This window comes from Cetorhinus maximus, chromosome 8, assembly GCF_964194155.1.
Source record: "Cetorhinus maximus chromosome 8, sCetMax3.hap1.1, whole genome shotgun sequence".
NCBI lineage: Eukaryota > Metazoa > Chordata > Chondrichthyes > Lamniformes > Cetorhinidae > Cetorhinus > Cetorhinus maximus.
Genome location: NC_135886.1, coordinates 135,623,624 through 135,647,114, shown reverse-complemented (window position 1 = coordinate 135,647,114; position 23,491 = coordinate 135,623,624). Strand labels below are relative to the sequence as shown.

Genomic DNA, 23,491 nt, shown 5'->3' with positions numbered 1-23,491 from the left:
GCCAGTCTTTAGTCCAGGTAATAATTGAGAAGTAGCTTGCGGCAGTTGGTAGCATTCTTCAGAGTCAGAGGTTTATGGGTTCATGCCCTACTTCAGAACTAGAGCATGTCATGAATGCTGATGCATACATGAGTGAAGTGTTGGTTTTTCAAATGAGAGGTGAAATCAAGGCCCTGTAAATCCCGTGTTACTATTCAAAGGAGAGAAGTGGTGATGTGCTGGACAACATTCCTTCCTACTGGTCATCCCATTATTGTTTTTGGATTCTTGCTATCACAGTTGTATAGGGCATTGGTGAGACCACATCTGGAGCAGTATGTACAGTTTTAGTCTCCTTTTTTTAAGAAAGGATCTAAATGCATTAGAAGCAGTTCAAGAGAAGGTTCATTTGATTGGTACCTGGGATGTGGGATGAGGAAAAGTTGGACCTTAAATATTTTCAAGGCAGAGGTGGATAAGTTCTTGACGAAAAAGAGAGTCAAAGGTTATTGGGGGAGTTGGGAATGTGAAGTAGAGGCCCCAATCAGATCAGCCATGATCATATTGAATGGAGGAGCAGGCTCGAGGGGCTGAATGGCCTACTCCTGCTCCTAATTCGTATGTTCAGGTGTGCAAAGTGCCTGCTTAACAATAGTGGCCACTCTTTCAATTAATTAATTGTATGCAAAGTATTTTGAGAAGCTTCTAAAAAAAATGATAGTGTGCTATATAAATGTAAGAATTGTTCACTCCATTAATTGTATAATTTAATTGACATTTATATGAGGTGTAAAGATAAGGAAATGTTAATATAAAGGCCCCAAAGTGCTAATCAAATCAAATATTTATATTTGGTCAATTTCACTACAGACCAATGACAGTGAAGAATGGTACTTCATTTGAACAAGCAATGTTCCTTTGCTAATATTCATGTATTTCTGACGGCAAGACCAGCTCCTGGGTATGAACCTATAAAATATTGTTGAATGCATCAGCCCCTCCAGAAGCTGACTATGGAAAACAAACTTACTCATATCATTCAGAATAGACACGGTCTCATAAAATCATACAGCACTGAAGGAGGCCATTTGGCCCATCGTGCATGTACTAGCTCTTTGAAAAAGCTATTCAGTCAGCCCACTCCTCTGCACTTTCCCATAGCCCTGCAAATGTTTTTTTTTCCTCCCCTAAGTACGTCAGACTCCTTTTTTTATAGCTACGATTTATTCTGCTCCCATTGCCCTTTCAAGCAAAGCATCCTGGATCATAAAAAAATGCTGCATCAAAAAAAATCTATCGTCATCCCTCCTCAGGTCCTTTCCCAATCTTCTGAAATCTGTGGCCTCTGGTTACCAACCTTCCTGCCAGTTTCCCCCTTTTTGCCCCATCAAAATGCCTCGTAATTTTGAACATCTCTATCAAAACTACCCTTAACCTTCTCTTTTCTAAGGAGAACAATCTGAATTTCTTTAATCTCTGCACTTAACAAGTTTAGGATAAACATACTCCTGGTTTTACATTGGTTGTATATTTCCACAAGTGACTTATAAGATATGAAGGTAATATATGTTTGGATGAGCAATGAGGGAATCTACAACTTGTACAGTAAGAGCTATCCTAGTGCTTTAGTATAGGTTATATAAATGAACTACAAAACTGGTCTTTAAATTGAAAACAGCATGCATCCAACAAAAGCAACTCCTGAACAAATGGCTTCCTAAACCTGAGATAGTGGTATATTCAATGTTTATAAGTTAAGATGTTGCATGTCATTTTTAACATTGTAAAATGATGTTAAATAGATTATTTCCTCTTTTCTTCACTATGTAACAGATCTGTTGGCACAAGGTGATGACATAAAACCTGAAACAAATGGAGAGGAATTTGCAGAAAACGTTCCTAAGAGTTCCAAAATGCTTGAGGTTTCTCATTGTCACAGTGCAGAGCCTGAAGACACCTCTGATGGAAACACTAAAGGTCAAAATGGAGATGTATTGCCTAATCCTCCAATTCAAGTGACATTTGATTCAGAAAAGGTCATTACCTCTGAAGATGTACCTGATTCTGAGAAGCTTCCCAACATTCAAGGATTGTCACCAGGAATGTCGTTGATGCATGAAGAGGCTTTCAAATCAACTTTCGTAAAGTCCTGTAAGGATGATAAAGAAGACGTCTCTTCTTCCCCCATGCCACCAATGGCCATTAATGAATCAGCAGAATGTTCAGAGACCAAAGATCAGGCCAAAGATCAGGCTAAATCTAGTGAAAATGCCACATTTGAGAACACTGAGGAGGATTTGCTTCCCCTCAGTGTCGACAAACCTCCAGCAGATGAAAGCATCTCAGTTGCAATACACGCAGAGAAAAATGCAAAGGGAAATTCTCCAAACATAACACAACCAAACATAATGCAACATAGCCCAACTTCTAAACAGACAAAGGGAGAGAGTTCTGTCACCCCTCCTGATGAGACTTTGCATTCATTCAAAGAGAAGGAAGGACGGGAAGAAAATATCCTGACAGATGAATCAATAACTGGAGAGGCAGATGTCAAGGGCTTATTAAATCACAGGGCAGAATATGAACCGACTTCAAGCAAAGAGCTGACAGATAATATTGGTTTTACATCAGAAATTCCACATGAAGATTTAGTAATTCAATCTGACCTTCCTGCTGCACAATTACTTTGCAGTCTGGGACAGACGGAGCTTTCAATATCTGATGAGCCGTTACAGAAAGACAACAAGCTTGTTAATCAAGGCTCAGTCAAATTCTCAATCGCATCTGCCTGGCAGAGGTCCTTATTGGAGGCCAACAAAAAGAATGAAGGTTTGGATGCAGACTGGAATCCTTTGACAGCACCAAAGCCTGAGCAATATGAAACTATAGCTGAAGGGAATGGCAATGAAGTGTTATCAAATCATGACATGGGAAGTACCATGAAATATCAACGGTTTCTTAATCAGCCATTGAAAGTGAAATCAGATAGCGCTGAACCAGCTCCTGCTAACAAGTCATGTCCCCAGAATGTTATAAAACCGCAAACAAAGACTGGATTAGATACCAATGAAAGCCCATTTGGGGTCAAACTCAGGAGAACCTCTCCTCTTTACAAATACTCAACTGAAAGTAACTTTGAACATAAAGTAGCTGACAGCCAGCAGCCTATGGGAATAATACCACGTACAGGAATGCAGACTCCAGTGCCCGAGGGCAGTGATGCTAGAGCCAGTGGACAGGCAGAGGCGGCCTCGATGAGCAGAGCTGAGAAGGACAACGGTAAACAGGCAACCAGATTATCCCCAGAGAGTCACAAGTTAAGGTGTCGACCGGCGGGAAAAGCCGACACCGTGGACGCTTCAGCAGAGTTTGTAACGCAAGAAAAGTCTGACACAGCTCGAGGGAAGAATGAAAGGAAGGACAGTCAAACCCAACTAGACTTAGGCAAAACAACAGGTATTGAACTTGAGTTTGTTTTGAACCATTGTGTGTTTTGCTTATTTTTGGGGGCGGTTGAAGGTGATTACACTGCTGGTGAGCTCAATCATACCTACCATCTATTTCACTATGTTACTACTGATAAGTAAACGACACTGTGGTTGCATTGTGTGATTCCTTGATACTTAGTGAATAATATTGATTATTACATGGCTACCATTTAGGCTCCACACGAGCCATCTCCTACACCTGCTGCATTTAACTATCAGCATATCCTTCAATTCCTTACTCCCTTATGTACTTATCAACATTCCCTTAAATGCATCTGTGCTTTTCTTCTAAACCACATCTTGTGGGAGTGCACATTCTAATCACTCTCTGGGTAAAAAAATTCCTCTTGATCTCACTTCAGGTTTATCGGTGACTGCCTTATATTTAAAACCTCGAGTTTAGTCTCCCTCACAAGTGGAAACGTCTTCTTGACATTGACCTGACCAAACACCTTCATAATTTTAAAGATCTCTATTAGGTCACCCTCAACCTTTATTTTTTTATTTGAGAACATTTAAAGTTAGAAATGAATTCAGCACAAAATTAGCAAATGCACACACAAAATAACTGGAGTTAGCCACCTTTCATTTCTGTGTAACCCGTTAAAACAGTGCAATTGAGAAAACCCTTCCAGTGAGCCCCTGAGTAAAACCAATCCTTGCATTATCTGAATCAATCATCTGTAGATGTAAGATGCTCAGATTGTCCTTGTCTCTGTGGAAAAGGTCTATGATTGCACAAATCTGTTACACAGAGAGGAACTCGCAGCCTGCCAAATTTGCGACAACAGACAGTGCAAGCACTGGAGTCGGTTTCTCGGAGCCAGTCTGGGTCTCCATGGCTAGACAGAAACAGAAGGGCTTTCAAGGCCAGTACTCAGGGACAGAGGACAGACCCCAGCCCTTGGAGAACAAGTTCTTGGTTCAAATGGATACAAAAAAGGTAACATTACTTTCAATAAATTGCTGGTATATTTGTATTGGCAGTTCACGTGCGATTAATAGTTTACATTTGTAGCGCGATTGTTTTTTTTTTCTGACAATTAATTGGAAATTCATTAAAATTCCATCCATCTTGAAAGACCAATTACCATTAATTCAGCATTCAGCTGCCCCTTAAATTATTCCGAGATTTATTTTCTCCTGCTCCACCTGGGAGTCAATTCCATGAGTTGATCAGTCCTAACGTGAAGAAGAAATCCCTGACATTGGTCCTAGATTTGCCATTTCCTAGATGAATTCCTTGTCCTATTGTCATGGTTTAGTTTGAAGCAATGTTTCCCAATCACTCTATTATATCAAAAACAAAAATACCTGGAAAAACTCGGCAGGTCTGACAGCATCTGCGGAGAGGAACACAGTTAACGTTTCGAGTCCGAATGACTCTTCATCAGAACTAAGGAAAAATAGAAAAGAGGTGAAATATAAGCTAGTTTAAGGGGTGATGGGACAGGTAGAGCTGGATAGAGGGCCAGTGATAGGTGGAGATTGCCAAAAGATGTCAAAGACAAAAGGACAAAGAGGTGTTGACGGTGGTGATATTAGCTAAGAAATGTGCTAATGGTGATATTAAGGGTAGAAAACAGGACGAGCAAGGTACAGATAGCCCTAGTGGGGGTGGGGTGGGGGAAGGGATTGAAATAGGCTAAAAGGTAGAGATAAAACAATGGAAATAGATGGGAAAGAAAAATATATATAACTTATTGGAAAAAGGGGGATAGGAAAGGGGGTGGGGATGGAGGAGAGAGTTCATGATCTAAAGTTGTTGAACTCAATATTCATTCCGGAAGGCTGTAAAGTGCCTAGTCGGAAGATGAGGTGCTGTTCCTCCAGTTTGCGTTGAGCTTCACTGGAACATTGTAGCAGGCCAAGGACTGACATGTGGGCATGAGAGCAGGGTGGTGTGTTGAAATGGCAAGCGACAGGGAGGTCTGGGTCATGCTTGCGGATAGACCGAAGGTGTTCCGCAAAGCAGTCACCCAGTTTGCGTTTGGTCTCTCCAATGTAGAGGAAACCATATTGGGAGCAGCGAATGCAGTAGACTAAATTGAGTGAAGTGCAAGTGAAATGCTGCTTTACTTGAAAGGAGTGTTTAGGCCCTTGGACGGTTAGGAGGGGGGAAGTAAAGGGGCAGGTGTTGCACCTTCTGCAGTTGCATGGGAAGGTGCCTTGGGAGGGGGTTGAGGTGCAGGAGGTGATGGAGGAGTGGACCAGGGTGTCCCGGAGGGAACGATCCCTGCATCAGAGAGGGGAAGGTCCGGGTGTATGGTGAATACACGGCCGGGGCTGGGATTGGAAGGCGGGATGGGGACAGAGAGACAGTCAGGGGTGGAGGGTCCTGGATGGGTGTTGTTGGAGCTTGCGTTCCTTTGTCCCGGAAAGAAAGAGACAAAGTTTCTTGTTGAGGCGTCGGATGAGACGAAGAATAAAATGAAACTGGAGGCAAGGGCAGCTTAGAAATAGGGTGCGTCAGTGCTGCTGGAGGGAGAGGTTGAGTGTGTTCAAGCTCCAACAATTAATCGACACCAACGCCCATCCAGGACCCTCCACCCCTGCCCGTCCCTCTGTCCCCGTCCCGTCTTCCAATCGCAGCCCCAGCCGCGTATTCACTATACCCCCTGACCTTCCCCTCTCTGATGCTGAACGTTCAGTGCTCAGCAAAGGACTCAGTTTTATACCATTATGCCCTCATCTCAATGAATTTCGGGCTCGGCACGATGCTGAACTCTTCTTCCGCCGCTTTCGTCTCCGTGCTCATTTCTTTGGGCAGAAGTCCTCTCCCCGTTCAACGGATCCTTTTACCCACCTCCAATATTCTCCCTCCACCTGGACCTCTCCCTCTGGATTCTTACCTTCTCTTGATCTTTTCATTGAGAACTGTCGGCGTGACATCAGTCGTCTCAATTTCTCTGCTCCTCTCATCCACTCTGACCTGTCTCTCTCTGAACTTGCTGCACTCCGTTCTCTCAGGTCTAACCCTGACATTGTCTTCAAACCTGCTGACAAGGGTGGTGCTGTTGTTGTCTGGCGCACTGACCTCTACCTCGCAGAGGCTGAGTGTCAACTCGCAGACACTTCCTCCTACCTCCCCCTGGACCATGACCCCACCACTGAACATCAAGCCACTGTTTCCAGGACTGTTACTGACCTCATCTCCTCTGGAGATCTTCCTTCCACAGCTTCCAACCTCATAGTCTCCCAACCTCGGACAGCCCGCTTCTACCTCCTACCCCAAATCCACAAACAGGACTGTCCCGGTTGACCGATTGTGTCAGCCTATTCCTGCCCCACGGAATTCATTTCTTGCTATCTTGACTCCATTCTCTCTCCCCTTGTCCAGTCTCATCCTGCCTACATCCGCGATTCCTCTGACACCCTACATCATATCAACAATTTCCAGTTCCCTGGCCCCAACAGCTTCCTCTTCACCATGGACGTCCAATCCCTCTACACCTCCATCCCTCACCAGGATGATCTGAGGGCTCTCCACTTCTTCCTCGAACAGAGGCCCAAACAATCCCCATCCACCACTACTCTCCTCCATCTGGCTGAACTTGTTCTCTCACTGAACAATTTCTCCTTAAACTCCTCTCACTTCCTTCGAATAAAAGTTGTAGCTATGGGTACTGGCATGGGCCCCAGTTATGTCTGTCTCTTTATGGGGTATGTGGAACATTCCTTGTTCCAGTCCTACTCCGGCCCCCTCCCACAACTCTTTCTCCGGTACATCAATGATTACTTCAGTGCTGCTTCATGCTCTCGTCTGGACCTGGAAAAATTTATTAATTTTGCTTCCAATTTCCACCCCTCCATCATTTTCACACGGTTCATCTCTGACACTTCCCTTCCCTTCCTTGACCTCTCTGTCTCAATTTCTGGTGATATACTGTCCACCAATATTCATTAAAAGCCTACCGACTCCCACAGCTACCTTGACTACAGCTCCTCACACCCCGCTTCCTGTAAGGACTCCATCCCATTCTCTTGAGTTCCTTCGCCTCCGTCACATCTGTTCTGATGATGCCACTTTCAAAAACAGTTCCTCTGACATGTCTTCCTTCTTCCTTAACCGAGGTTTTCCACCCACAGTGGTTGACAGGGCCCTCAACCGTGTCCAGCCCATCTTCCACGCATCCGCCCTCACACCTTCCTCTCCCTCCCAGAACCTTGTCCTCACTTATCACCCCACCAGCCTCCGCATTCAAAGGATCATCCTCCGCCATTTCCGCCAACTCCAGCATGATGCCACCACCAAACACATCTTCCCTTCACCCCCCCGGCAGCATTCCTCAGGGATCATTCCCTCCGGGACACCCTGGTCCACTTCTCCATCTCCCCCTACACCTCAACCCCCTCCCAAGGCACCTTCCCATGCAACCACAGAAGGTGCAACACCTGCCCCTTTACTTCCCCTCTCCTCACCATCCAAGGGCCGAAACACTCCTTTCAAGTGAAGCAGCATTTCACTTGCACTTCCCTCAATTTAGTCTACTGCATTCATTGCTCCCAATGCGGTTTCCTCTACATTGGAGAGACCAAACACAGACTGGGTGACCGCTTTGAGGAACACCTTCAGTCTGTCCGCAAGCATGACACAGACCTCCCTGTCACTTGCCATTTCAACACACCACCCTGCTCTCATGCCCACATGTCTGTCCTTGGCCTGCTGCAATGTTCCAGTGAAGCTCAACGCAAACTGGAGGAACAGCACCTCATCTTCCGACTAGGCACTTTACCACCTTCCGAACTGGATATTGAGTTCAACAGCTTTGGATCATGAACTCTCTCCTCCATCCCCACCCCCTTTCCGATCCCCCTTTTTCCAATAAGTTATGTATATTTTTCTTTTCCCACCTATTTCCATTATTTTTAAATGTATTTCCATGCATTGTTTTATCTCTACCTTTTAGCCTATTTCGATCCCTTCCCCCTACCCCACCCCCGCTAGGGCTATCTGTACCTTGCTCATCCTGCTTTCTACCCTTATTGTCACCATTAGCACATTTCTTAGCTAATATCACCACCGTCAACACCTCTTTGTCCTTTTGTCTGTGACATCTTTTGGCAATCTCCACCTATCACTGGCCCTCTATCCTACTCTACCTGTCCCACCCCCCCTTAAACCAGCTTATATTTCACCTCTTTTCTATTTTTCCTTAGTTCTGTTGAAGAGTCATATGGACTCGAAACGTTAACTGTGTTCCTCTCCGCAGATGCTGTCAGACCTGCTGAGTTTTTCCAGCTATTTTTGTTTTTGTTTTGGATTTCCAGCATCTGCAGTTTTTTTTGCTTTTATCACTCTTTATTATAGTTTGCCTCTGGAAGGTTTCCTGTTTCAATGACCAGAAGTGGACACAGTGCTCAGGGTGACATCTGGCTACAGGCGAAATGTCGTCCTTCAAACGTTCCTACTTTGAACTTCCTCTGTCACCCACTTGCACATTCTGTTAGCCTATTGCCTCCTGCAGCTCTTCAGATCTTGTCCACAAAGCAACATTATGTGAGGCCTGGGAGTAAATCAACTGCATGCCCTCGCTGAAACATGTGGTGGAAAAGATCAATAATAATTTTTAAAAGTTTAGGTGCAACAATGATGTCCATTGGTGCTACGCCTTAGGTGTAGTAAAATGTGCTAAGGCACGTCACAGGATAGTTATCAAACAACATTTAACACAGCTATATAAGTAGATATTAGAGCAAGTGACCAAAAGTTTGTTTAAAGAGGTAGATTTCAAAGAGCATCTTAAACGAAGAGAGAGAGCTAGCATCATAGAGGTCTACAGCACAGAAAAAGGCTCTTTGGCCCATTGAGTCTGCGCCAGTCAAACAAGTACCTAACTATTCTAATCCCATATTCCAGCACTAGGCCCATAACCTTGCATGCCATGGCATCGCAAGTGCACATCCAAATACTTCTTAAACTTCTTAGAGAGAGAGAGAAATTAAGTGAGGCAATCTTGGAAGAGTTTGCAGCAGGTCAACATCACTGTGAAGCAGACCGGGAGGGGTATGAAACAGGTCAGGGTCACTTTGAAGAGACTGGGAGGAGTGTGAAATGGGTCAGCATCACTCTGAAGAGATCGGGAGGAGTGTGAAGCGGGTCAGTGTCACTGTGAAGAGTCCAGGAGGAGTGTGAAGCAGGTCAGTATCACTGTGAAGAGTGATACACACAACACAATGGAGGGTATCCTCAATATGAAGGTGGGTCTTCATCTCCACAGTGACTGTCCGGTGGTCACTGCTACCGATACTGTCACAGACAGATGCATCTGTGGCAGGCAGGTTGATGAGGATGAGGTCAAGTATGTTTTCCCCTCTTGTTGGTTCTTTCACCACCAGTCTAGCAGCTACATCATATAGGACTCATCAGACCCAGTCAATAGTGGTGCTGCCGAGCCCCTCTTGGTGATGGACATTGAAGTCCCCAACCTAGAGTACATTCTGAGCCCTTACCACCCTCAGTGCTTCCTCCAGGTGGTGTTCAACATGGTGGAGCACTGATTCATCAGCTGAGGGAGGGCGGTACGTGGTAAGCAGCAGGAGGTTTCCTTGCCCATGTTTGACCTGATGCCATGAGACTTCATGAGGCATCAGGTCAATGTTGAGGACTCCCAGGGCAACTCCCTCTTGACTGTATACCACTGTGCCACCACCTCTGCTGGGCCTGTCCTGCCAGTGGGACAGGACATACCCGGGGATGGTGATGGTGGAGTCTAGGACATGAACTGTAAGGTATGATTCTATGAGGATGATTATGTCAGGTTGTTGCTTGACTAGTCTGTGAGACAGCTCTCCCAATTTTGGCACTAGCCCCCAGATGTTAGCAAGGAGGACTTTGCAGGATCGATAGGGCTGAGTTTGCCGTTGTCGTTTCCAGTGCCTTAAGTGATAGACAGGGTTAAGCGATTGCACAACCAATAGATCAGATCTAAGCTCTGCAGTCCTGCCACATCCAGTCGTGAATGGTGGTGGACAATTAAACAACTCACTGGAGGAGGAGGCTCCACAAATATCATCATCCTCAATGATGGAGGAGCCCAGCACATCAGTGCAAAAGATAAGGCTGAAGCATTTGCTACAGTCTTCAGCCAGAAATGCCAGGTGGTCCGTCCAGTTTCATTCCTTCTTTGTGACTTTGTAGTGGTTTGTTAGAACTGAGTGGTTTGCTGGGCCTTTTCAGAGGGCAGTTAAGAGTCAACCACATTGCTGTGGGTCTGGAGTCACGTGTAGGCCCGACCAGATAAGGATGGTAGATTTTCTTCCCTAAAGGACATTAGTGAACCAGCTGGGTTTTTACCAGAATCGACAATGGTTCCATGTTTAGACTTTTAATACCAGATTTTTATTGAATTCAAATTCCACCTTCTGCCGTGGTGGGATTTCAACCCAGGCCCACAAGGTATTAGCCTGGTTCTCTGGATTATTAGCCCAGCGACCACTACGCCATCGCCTCCCCAATAGTAGTCTTGTAAAGGGCAGAGAGGAGCATGAGTTCCTAGAGAGTGTTCACAAAATTTTTCTGAAGCAGTATGTTTCCAGGCAATGAGAGGGGAAGCACTGCTGGACATGGTTCTTGGGAATGAGGTGGACCAAGTGGATCAAATATCAGTAGAAGAACATTTAGGAGACAGTGATCAGTATATCAAGAGGTTTAGGTTGGCTACGGAAAAGGACAAAGAACAACCCAGAGTAAGATTAATTAACTGGGGAAAGCTGACTTCAATGGGTTAAGAATGGATCTGGGCTGAATAGGACCATAAGACATAAGAGCAGAAGTAGGCCATTTGGCCCATCGAGTCTGCTCCGCCATTCAATGAGATCATGGTTCATCTGATAATCCTCAACTCCACTTTCCTGCCTTCTCTCAAAACCCTTGAAAATTGATTAAAAATCTGTCTATCTCAGTCTTGAATATGCTTAACAGTCCAATCTCTACAGCCCTCTGCAGTAAAGAATTCCACAGATTCACTACCCTCTGTGAGAAGAAATTCCTCCTCACATCTGTCTTAAATGGGCAACCCCTTACTCTGAGATAATGCCCTCTGGTCCTAGACTCTCCCATAAGAGGAAACAATCTCTCAGCATCTACCCAGTCAAGCCCCATAAGAATAGGACCATATGTTTCAATAAGGTTGCCTCTCATTCTTCTAAACTCCAATGAGTATAGGTTCAACCTACTCAACCTCTCCTCATAAGAAAATCCCTCCATACCTGGATCAACCTCGTGAACCTTCTCTGGACTTTCTCCAATGCCAGTATATTTTTCCTTAGATAACTGGACCAAAACTGTTCACAGGTACCCAGGTGTGGTCTTACTAGTGCCTAGTATAGTTTTAGAAAGATTTCCCTATTTTTATTCTCCATTCCCTTTGAAATAAAGGCCAACATTCCATTTGCCTTACCTGTTACCTGCTGAACTTGTATGTTAGCCTTTTGGGATTCATGAATGAGGACCCCCAAATCCCTCTATGCTGCAGCTTCCTGCAGCCTTTCTCCATTTAAATAATATTGAGCTCCTCTATTATTCCTGCCAAAGTGCATAACCTCATGTTTTCCCACATTATATTCTGTCTGCCAGTGGTTTCTCGTCTGCCTCTCTCCTCATTCTTTAATGGCCTTTCGTCTGCCTCTCTCCACATTCTTTAGTGGCCTCTCGCCTCCCTCTATGCGCTCTCTAATGGTCTCTCGTCCCTCTCTCCGTGCTCTTTAATGGCCTCTCGCCTTTCTCTCTCCTCGTTCTTTAAGTCTCGCATCTCTCTCTGTCCATGCTCTCGGTCTCTTGCCTCTCTCTCTCCGTGGCCTTTAATAGCGTCTCGTCCGTCTTTGTCCACACTCTTTAATGGCCTCTGGCCTCTCTCTCCATGCTCTCTAATAGTCTCTTGTCTCTCGCTCTGTGCTCTTTAATGGCCTCTCTTCTGTCTCTCTCCGTGCTCTTTAATGGACTCATATCTCTTTCTCTCCGCGTTCTTTTCCCTCTCGCAGTCTTTAATGGCCTCTCGCCTCTCTCTCTGCACTCTTTAATAAATTGGAATGAAAGGTTGGCAGGAAAAATGGTAGCTGATCAATGGGCTACCTTCAAAGAAGAGATAGTTCAGGCACATTCAAAGTATATACCCTCGAAAGGGAAAGGTAGGGTAAACAAGTCCAGAGCTTCCTGGACAACAAAAGAGATTAAGATGAAGAAGAAAAAGTATGCTTATGACAGATGTCAGGTGGATAATACCATAGAGGAGGAGACTGAATATAGGAGGTTCAGAAGGGAATTGAAAAAGCAAATAAGAGGAGCAAAGTGCGAGTATGAAAAGAGACTGGCAGCTAACATAAAAGGGAATCCCAAAGTTTTCTGTAGGCGTATAAATAGTAAAAAGGTGTTAAAAGGAGAAGTAGGGCCAATTAGGGACCAAAAAGGGGATTTACACATGGATGCAGAGGGAATAGCTGAGGTATGAAAGATGCTTTGCATCTTACTTTTACCAAGTAAGAAGATGCTATCCAGACCATGGTGAAAGATGAGTTAATTAATACACTAGAAGGATTTAAAATTGATAAGAAGGATGTATTAGATAGGCTGTCTGTACCTAAAGTTGAGAAGGCACCAGGACTGGATGTGATGCATCCAAGGATGATGAGGCAAGTGAGCATGGAAATTGCAAATGTACTGCCATAATTTTTCAGTCTCCCTCAGGGATAGTGCCAGAGGACTGGAGAATTGCAAATATTACACCTTTGTTCAAAAAGGGTGTAAAGTTAAGCCCAGCAACTACAAGCCATTCAGTTTAACTTTGGTGTTGGGGAAATTTCTAGAAACAATAAATTGGGACAAAATTAATAATCCTATGGACAAATGTGGGTTAATTAAGGAAAGCCAGCACAGACTTGTTAAGAGAAATTTGTGTTTAACTAACCTGCTGGAGTTTTTTGAAGAGGTTGCAATTTTTTTTCCATTGCATTGTCTAATGACAGATTCGAGTAAGAACATGGCATGGGATGCAGATTTGAAGTCATTGGCACAAAAGAAGCCCAATGTGACTTGAGGAAACATTATTTTACAGAGCAAATTGTTGTGATCTAAAATGCACTGCCCAGAAAGCTGGAGTGAGCAGATTCAGTCGTAACTTTGAAAAGGGCATTGGGTATAATCTTGAAAAGGAAATATTTTCAGGACAAAGGGGAAAGAGCAGGTGAGTAGAACTAATTGGATAGCTCTTTCCAAGAGCCAGCACAGGCACCATTGACTGAATGGCCCCTTGCTATGCTGTAACATTCCATGGTTCTAGGACATGCAGATATTAGTGCAAGGTTCACAACATATCTTTTCAAAGATAGAGAGGAACCAGCAATATATATTTTTTTAAATGTGTAAGATGTATGTCCTTGGAAAGCCTGCGAAGTCTGGACAATGGCACAGGGACTGGTGTTTGTGCTTTGGGAATTGTAGGAAGCAAGTGCATGGACACTGAGCTGGAAGTGGAACCAGTGAGTGAAGGTGGTGGAATAGAGCACAGAGCTGAGTTGCAGGATATATTGAGAGATTCTGAGTAGTATAATTAAAAAGGCTTACATGGTATATTAGTTTATATATAGTCTCTACATATGTTGGTCTGTAATTGAATCAGTTGGTCTTGAAAAATCTTGTCTACATTTAGCTGCTTTTGCCCATGGATTAGCTGGGCTGAGAACCATGATATCATGTAACTGCTAATGACTTTCAGGGAAGTAAATTGGTCGACCTTTTCCGGTCTGGTCTACACGTGACTCCACACCCATAGTAATGTTAGCTCACATCCTATGAACGAGTTTATTTAAAAAGGCAGTGTAATTGGATGCAAAGGATTTGTAAATTTACAAAACAGAAAGAGGTTTAATGTAGAAATATGTGTGTCTGTCTGTGCACATGCATGTGTATGTATACATATGTGTGTGTGTGTGTGTTTTTGTGTAGGATGTTTATAAAGTCTGTGTGCAATTTTAAACTTCAATAAATTTGGATGTAAATATAAAAGCATGATTCATAGAGTTTCTTTGCTGTTAATGTTGTTGTTACCTATAATACTGTGCCAAAGATGCTGAAACTGATTTAAATAACAATTTGAAGAAAAGATGAACTGTTGGAAAATCAGATTGAACAACGTATCACAAAAGTATCACAAAAAGTCCAGTTATGTTAAAGTCCAGAAATTTGAACTGTATTGTGTTAAATCTTCATGAATTATGCTTTCATATTACATTTTGCTTCTATCATGTTCAGAGCCAATTTTTAAAAAATATATTCATTCATGGGTTGTGTGCATCTCTGGCTAGGCCAGCATTTATTGTCCGTCCCTAATTACCCTCGAAAAGCTGGTGGTGAGCTGTCTTCTTGAACTGCTACAGTCCATGTGGCATAGGTACACCCTCACGGAGGGAATTCCAGGAATTTGACACAGTAACAGTGAAGGAACGCCAATATATTTCCAAGTCAGGATGGGGAGTGGCTTGGAGGGGAAATTCCAAGTGGTGGTGTTCCCATGTATCAGCTGCCCTTGTCCTTCCAGATGGTAGTGGCCGTGGGTTTGGAAGATGCGTCAAAGGAGGCTTGGTGAGTTCCTGCAGTGCATTCTGTAGTTGTTACACACTGCTGCCACCGTGTGTCAGAGGCAGAGAGAATGGATGAGGTGCCAATCAAATGGGCTGCATTGTCCTGGATAGTCTCAAGCTTCTTGAGTGTTGTTGGAGCTGCACTGATCCAGGCAAGTAGGGAGTATTCCATCACACTCCTGACTTGTGCCTTCTAGATGGTGGACAGGCTTTGGGGAGTCAGGAGGTGAGCTCAGCTCTCTGGAGCTCAGCTCTTTGTCCACGTTTGGACCAAGACTGTAATGAGGTTAGGAGCTGAGTGCCCTTGGCGGAACCCAAAATGAGCGTCGGTGAGCAGGTTATTGCTAAGCAAGTGCCACTTGATGGCACTGTTGATGACCCCTTCAAGAGCTTTCCTGATGGGATCAAGAGTAGACTGATGGGGCGGTAATTGGCCGGGTTGGACTTGCCCTGCTTCTTGTGTACAGGACATACCTGGGCAATTTTCCACATTGCCAGGTAGATGCCAGTGTTGTAGCTGTACTGGAAGAGCTTGGCTAGGGGCACGGCAAGTTCTGGAGCACAAGTCTTCAGTACCATTGCTGAATATTGTCAGGGAGCATAGCCTTTGCAATATCCAGTCCCTTCAGCCATTTCATGATATCATGTGGTATGAAGCAAATTGGATTGAAGACTGGCATCTGTGATGCTGGGGACCTCCGGAGGAGGCCAAGATGAATCATCCACTCAGCACTCCTGGCTGAAGATTGTTGCAAATGCTTCAGCCTTATCTTTTGCACTGATGTGATGGGCTCACCATCATTGAGGGCAGGGATACTTGTGGAGCCTCCTCCTCCAGTGAGTTGCTTAATTGTCCACCACCATTCACGACTGGATGTGGCAGGACTGCAGAGCTTGGATCTGATCGTTGGTTCTGGAATCATCTAGCTTTGTCTATCACTTGCTGCTTGTTTAGCCTGCAAGTAGTCCTGTGTTATAGCTTCACCAGGTTGACATCTCGTTTTTAGATATGCTTGGTACTGCTCCTGGCATGCCCTCCTGCACTCTTCATTGAACCAGGGTTGATCCCCTGGCTTGGTGGTAATGTTAGAGTGGGTGATATGCCAGCCCATGAGGTTACAGATTGTGGTCGAGTTCAATTCTGCCACCGATGGCCCACAGCAACTCATGGATGCCCAGTCTTGAGTTGCTAGATCTGTTTGAAATCTATCCCATTTAGCATGGTGGCAGTGTCACATAACATGATGGAGGGTATTCTCACTGTGAAGACGGGACTTGGTTTCCACAAGGGCTGTATGGTGGGCACTCCTACCGATATTGACAGATTCATACGCGGCAGGCAAGTTGGTGAGGATTAAGTCAAGTATGTTGTTGCCTCTTGTTGGTTCCATCACCACCTGCTGCAGACCCAGTCTAGTATCTAAGCCTTTTAAGACTCGGCCAGCTCGGTCTATACTGGTGCTAATGAGCCACTCTTGGTGATGGACTTTGAAGTCTCCCACCCAGAGTACATTCTGTGCCCTTGCCACCCTCAGTGCTTCCTGTAAATGACGTTCAACATTGAAGGGTACTGATTCATCAGTACGTGTCAATCAGCAGGAGTCACATGTAGGCCAGACCAGGTAAGGGCATTAGTGAATCAGATGGGTTTTTACAACAATAAACAATGGTTTCATGGTCACCATTAGACTTTTAATTCCACCATCTGCCCTGGTGAGATTTGAACCCGGGTCCCCAGAGCATTACCCTAGGTCTCTGGATTACCAGTCCAGTGACAATACGACTACATCATCGCCTCCCCATGAAGATTGTTCAAGTTTAAAGTTGCTCAAAGGTATTATAAATGCCCTGTGTACACACAATAGTTACACTGAATTAAAAATGTATTTGTTTTTAACCTGTCACATTAAGGGACTATTATATTTACTTTAAGATAGTTTTCTACAACAAATTCGGGCATAGCTTCTACATTTAATTTACAATAGTAACTACTATTGATTCAGTTTATCCCAATGCAGTTGATATTTTGTAATTGCAGGTGAATTAAACAGCCTGAAGTTTTGGTGACATTTTTAAGGCGGGGTTAGTATTAATTTCTGATACAATCTGCGTGTCAACCTATTGTTCATAATCACTGAAAACACCAAGAACATATTTGGGTTCTGCAATGGATCAATCTGCTTATCACAGGATCTGAGATTTCCATCCTAATCTGAAATATTAAACCAAGATAAAATTAACCTTATTGCAATGGAGCTGGTGTGTAGGGAGCAATGCAAGTGATTTAATGTGAGGCCCAGGTGAAAGTTTTGGGCCCCACTCCTTGATTCAATAACTAATTAATTGTCACCGAATTATGTTACCTGTGTTTAATTGTGTTTACACATGGATAAACTGAACTGAGATCCATAATATGATACACAGATTTGTACATTTACAAAATGTAATGAAATTTAAGGTATTATTATCTGAACAAGTGTATGAATGTGTGTGTGTGTACAAGAAAGTTTGAATGATAAATCATAAAGAATTACATAGAATTTTACGAAATTGAAACAAGCTACTCACCAACTGGTCCATGTTGGTGTTCCATTCAAACCTCCTCTCACCACTCATCATTTAACCCCATCAACATATCCTCCATTTCGTCCTCCCTCTTGTTTATCCAGCCTCGCCTGAAATGCACATATGCTAATCACCTCAGCTAGCCTCTCTCGTAGCAAGTTTCATATTTTAACCATTCTCCAGGTGAAAGGGTTTCCCCTGAATGCCCTATTCTATTTACTTGTGACTATATTATAATTGATGACCCCCTAGAACAGGATTTTATGGCACCGCCCCAGAGTGTTTTTTTTTGGTTGTGGCGGGGGCGGAGGGGTGGGTATGCGATGGGGCCATAAAATATGACAGTGGGCTAGCCCACCACCCCCTGCCCACCACCGAACCGGTCCCCATAATAAGGCAGGTGGGTAGGCACTGAAATTGGCAGCCCACCCGCCATTTTTAAATAAATAATTAACGGTCAATTGAGTATGTTTCCAAGCCAACTGACTCAAATCTTTTGCTGCCCACGGCATGATACAGGTTGGGAGAGATAAGGCTAACCTTCTGGAAAGGGCGGGAAGAAAGGGGGTTGAGCACATCATTCAGGGGAACACCCCCCCCCCCTCCCCCTCCCACCAAAATTTGTTACCCCCTCTTTGTTTTTCCCTGCCTGGCTTCCAAAACCCAACCCCTCTCCCGCCCTCCCTAGGCTGCCTGATCCTTCCCTCTCCAAATCCTGGGACTTACTTGGATCCAGGCCATATGGCTGTCTTCATCCTACCATCCTCCCGCAGCCCTTTCAGCCCCTTACTACTACTCAGTTCTGGTGCTGCTGGGGCCGCTAGAGCTGCCAGCCAATCAGATCGGTTGGCAGCCCTCGAGGGCAGAAGTCCCGCTCTGTTCTTGTTTAGCCCGCCTCCAGTGCGTTATTGCTGCTGGTTGGGTTTTTACATGCAAACATACGATCAAGGAGCAGGAGTAGGCCATTCAGCCCTTTGAGCCTGATCCCGCCATTTAATAAGATCATGGCTGATCACTTGGATCAATGTAAATCAATGGGTTTTAAACCAACTCTTGTAACGGGGGCTGGGAAGACACTTTCACCTTCACCACTGCCAATCCTCCCACCCCTTCCCTCCATGAAATTCAGCCCCTAGTGTATGACTGCACCGTAAGTGGAATCATTAGGGATTGGCTTCTTTGGAATGTTGAATTCATGTCCTGCATTGCCAGTCATTAAGCCAAATAATGTTACTAAATTAATGTGTTGCAGGACTATTAATTTTCATTTCTTTCCTCTTTTAGGAAGCAACAAAACCCTTACGGGAAAAAAATGGCAATAAGGATCCCTTTCCCAGTTTTCAGAGCAAAGAAATGAAAATCGACGCGAAGGAGGACGATCAATCGAAGACAAAAACTCCACCTGGGCTTGGTAAAAGTGCACAGAAGCTATCAAAGTGAAGAGATACCATTGTAAATAAGGAGGTGTTGGAGGTGTAATGGCCTGTTCTCCCATACTTGAAGACAGATATCTTCACATTCCCCTTCCCCCAGAAATTATGGTATCATACATTTACATGCGAATGCTTAATGGAGGAGAAATTCCGACTTGCACCCAAACCGGACGCTAGTCTGTTTCCACCAGAGGACCAAGCACAGTTCAGATTCTGGCTTAGTTTAAGCTAAGAATTGATAAAACAGATATAAATTAATGGTTTTAATGTAACAGTCATTGTGGAGACGTGATTGCAAGGTGACCAAGATTGGGAATTAAATATTCCAGGATGCTTGATGTTTAGAAAAGGTAGGCAAAATGGGAAAAGAGGAGGGCCAGCCATGGTAATAAGGGGTGGGAAAAAGACAGTAAAAAGAAAGGATCTTAGCTGAGAAAATGAAGATGTAGAATCAGTGTGGATGGAGCTAAGAAATAACAAGGGGCAGAAAATACTGGTGGGAGTAGTTAATAGGCCCCCTAACAGCAATTATAGTGTGGACAGAGCACAAATCAGAAAATTAGAGGTAACAAGGGTAGTACATTTATCATGGGGACTTGAGTCTTCATATAGACTGGACAGACCAAATTTGCAGTAATAGTGTGGCGAATGTGGCCTTGGTTTCACAGCTCACCTGAAAGATGGCATCTCTGATAATGCAGCACTCCCTTGGAGTGTCAACTTAGATTCGTGTGTTCAAGTCATGGAGTGAGACCTGAAGCCACAATCTTCTTACTCAGAGGCAAGAGTCCTACCCAGTGAGCCACATTCGTCGCACTTACCCAACTGCTGCCAATCAGGGCCATTACTGTACCTTATTTACTTGGTCAGAGCGGAAAATTATTTGTGCTCATCAAAGTATCTGTATTAGGGAGTGAAACATTCACCACTTATGGTGCCTAAAGTAAGCATCACGTCTGGTAGCAATCAACAAATCTTATGCTGGTTCCTTATCCATCATTTGGATAAGTTATTGAACTGGGGTTTAGTCTGCACTCTCAGGGGGATGACCATTTCGAAGATGAGCAGGGTTCCCTGGTGTCGAGGGTCAATATTTTTTCCTTAGCCAACATGAGTATTAAAGATTACCTAATCAGTATCAGATTGCTGCTTATGGGAGCTTGCTGTGTGCAAATTGGCCACCGCATTTCCTACATTACGACATTGACTACACTTCAAGAACTTTCCGGAGGTCATGAAAGGCATTACTTAAATACAAGTCTTTTCTTTCTTTCCTTCTGGGGATGGCTTTGAGGATGATCTGTTATTTTACTCTGCAGCAATGCAAGCTCCAACAATTCAAATATTTCAAAAATAATAAAAAAAGCCTAGTTAAAAAAAAAACTTCACTGAAGGTAACTTTGGAGTTGAGAATATCTTTGCCTGTTTAACATTACCGGTCACCGACCTTGAAACCAATAGATTTACACTCTTTTTAATATAAACAGTTTTCTGAATAAACACAATATTTAACCAAATAATTTCTGTGCGGGCTGATGGAAGCTTGAACCTACAGTGGTGCAATGTCTTTTCGATTTTGTGAAGTTGAATCTTCTTTGTCACTTTTATTAGGCTCACATTTACAGCCAAAACAACAAGCGTGCGGAATGGGGATGAGAGAGAAACGACCAATGCCCAATGTCAAGATTGCTCCGTTGGCTACTGTAGAGCCTCCATGGCTGGCCATTGCCAAGAAGAAGGCCAAAGCGTGGAGTGACATGCCTCAGGCTGTCCAGTAGAACTTCAGCTCCAAAATAAGGCGTCAAGACAAGATTGCTCTTCGAAATATTTTCTGAGACCCCCAACTGTGACTGGCTTCAGCAGTGATACTGAGACTGCAGTGGTACAAACCATTGCCGAGAAATGACTTGGAAATATCTGGTGGAAAAACAAACTCTGAAATGTAGGAACTTGCCTTGAACAGTGGTGCTAGTGTGGCACTGTCATATTGGCTGCATGTTATACCGCATGCCCAACATTCAGTTCGGGCGATTTCAATAGAACCAAATATTTGGAGGTGTGGACAACAAACAACCGAAGTAATCCCGCTGGTTTTGCATCGACTCCTAAATCCAATTTCACCAACAAAGTGCATCCGTGAGATGTTCCTCTGTTCACTGTTCAAATGCATGCATTAAACTGCTTTAAATACATCTCTGCTAGCTTGGCAGAGAAATGACATACTCAGCCAAGGTCACCAAAAGTAATGTCCAAGCTAATAACCCTAATTGTCAATTTTTATTTCTAAATAGTTCCTTATTTCCAAATCATTTTACACGTGCCTGTCCCAGTGACTTCATTATGTAATCTCTTTTGTTGATTGGATTAGCTGGGTATTATCATTGATAAATGTGCAATGGCAGACTCAATGGACTTCGGGAATGAACTGCAAGCCCAGTATGAATGCCTGAAAGTCCAGGCACAACAACAGCTCTGTTAGTAGCTGGAATTACTTAGAATGAGGTTTGATCTATTAACTGATCAGGAAGCTGACTGCAAGCTCAATGGCTTGGCCTTGCTCTTTCACTGGCCATGAAATGGTGGTGTTGAGCTACCTTATTGAGTGACTGGAGTCCAGTAGGTATACCAACACTGCTTTTCTTTTTCCTCTGCAGCAGTTTGTTACAGCTGAGTGGCTCGCTGTTCTATTTCAGTGGGTGGTTAAGAGTCAACCACATTGTGGTGGGTCTGGAATCACATGTAGGCCAGAGCAGAAAAAGATGGCAGATTTCCTTCCCTGAAGAACATTACTGAACAAGATGGGTTTTTACAGTTTCATGATCATTATTAATGAGACCAGCATTTTATTTCAGATTTATGAATTACGTTGAAATTGCCCCAGCTGCCGTGGTTGGATTTGAACTCATTTTAACTGCTGTCCCCTGCTACTGTCCCCTGGGCCACGATTGGTGCAACCGTAACAGCCAAAAATTGAAATATTGAGAAAGTGTTGGAGTGGGGGCATGCGCGGAGGGCTGGTGGAATGAATATCTAAATTGGGTTAACAGGAATTGTGGAAGGTTATGGCACATAATACAGCTCATTGTAAAAGTGCCATCTGTTTGCTAAAGCAATCCAAATCTAATCCAACTGCCTCATACTCTTCTAGTAGCTTTATATCTTTCTCTGCTTCAAATATTTGTCCAATTTTTCCTTAGTGGATGCAACGATCACTGTTTCAACCATTCCCTGTGGTAACCCATGCCCCAACAACTCTTTATATAAGAACATTACTCCTAACTTAGCCAACTTCTTCCCTCTTTTTGTAGCAGTTTAAAATCGATGACCACTGTGTTGCTGACACCCCAGCCAGCAGAAAGAGTCTTTCCTTATTCACTGCATCAAAACTCTTTGTAATATTTAGAGAGCCCAGTGGTTCAATGGTTTGAGAGCACCCTGGATTTAAACTCCACGCGTCGTGTCAAACCAAAGTCGCACTGGCAACTTGATTGATTGGCAAGTGGACTTGCCAACCAATTAGCACCTTCTTCTCATGCAATATAAATTGTTGCTCCGTTTGACGATTTGCTATTCTTGCAAGGTTGTCCTGATGAGTGCAAAATGAAAAGCTTCAACAGCATGTCTCTTTTCTCAGCAATACTCAAGTTCCATCTGACCAACAACAAGCCTAGAACAATGTTGCTCACTATCTCCGAACTTGTTTACTATGCACATTTTCAGTGATTAACCAACCAGTGTTTGTAAGTGAGGGGGCAGGAGGGGTGAATAGAATGTATTGTTGCCTCATGGAGTATGTATACTTTTCAGCTGACAGCCCAATCCCTGGTATTTATTTATTCTGTATACTTTATTGTTTTGTGTTGGAACTCTATTTTCAATCATATTCAATAAAACCTTTTTCACACATAAGCTTGAGGATTTCCAATTGCTTTCCTAGGAAGTTATGATTTTCTCAGTTGTAATCCATATGGTGATGGACAATCCATAAGAAAACCAGGAATTCCATTAAGACAGAGATGAGGAGGAATTTCTTCTCTCAGAGGGTAGTGAATCTGTGGAATTCTTTACTGCAGAGGGCTGTAGAGGCTGGGTCATTAAGTATATTTGAGGCTGAGATAGACAGATTTTTAATCAGTGAGGGAATCAAGGGTTATGGGGAAAAGGCAGGAAAGTGAAGTTGAGGATTATAAGATTAGCCATGGTCTCATTGAATGGCAGAGCAGACTCGATGGGCCAAATGGACTACTTCTGCTCCTACATCTTATGGTCTTATGGTTTGTTTCGGGAGTCTCGGGTCAGGCTTGCGGACGATGTGGCCCGCCCAGCAGAGCTGATCGAGCGTGGTCAATGCTTTGATGCTGGGGATGTTGACCTTAGCGAGAAGACTGATGTTGGTTTGCCTATCCTGCCAATAAATTTGCAGGATCTTGCGGAGGCAGCGCTGGTTGT

General features: G+C 43.9%; 1 protein-coding gene across 6 annotated transcripts in view; it reads left to right on the top strand.

Annotated features, from left to right (window-relative positions):
• The window catches only part of LOC144684008 (uncharacterized), a 134,837-nt gene extending 111,886 nt beyond the window's left edge, over positions 1-22,951 (top strand). For 3 of the 6 annotated variants that reach the window (XM_078547688.1, XM_078547687.1, XM_078547684.1), the window contains 4 exons: positions 1,813-3,435; positions 4,223-4,410; positions 18,894-19,020; positions 20,654-22,951. In XM_078547688.1, the coding sequence (XP_078403814.1) occupies positions 1,813-3,435; positions 4,223-4,410; positions 18,894-19,020; positions 20,654-20,820 (2,105 nt within the window). In that variant the 3' untranslated portion in view covers positions 20,821-22,951. Of the gene's footprint in view, positions 1-1,812; positions 3,436-4,222; positions 4,420-18,893; positions 19,021-20,653 lie in introns of all 6 variants that reach the window. The other 3 variants (XR_013577379.1, XM_078547686.1, XR_013577380.1) reach the window with 3 other exon arrangements.
• Positions 22,952-23,491: the final 540 nt, after the last annotated feature.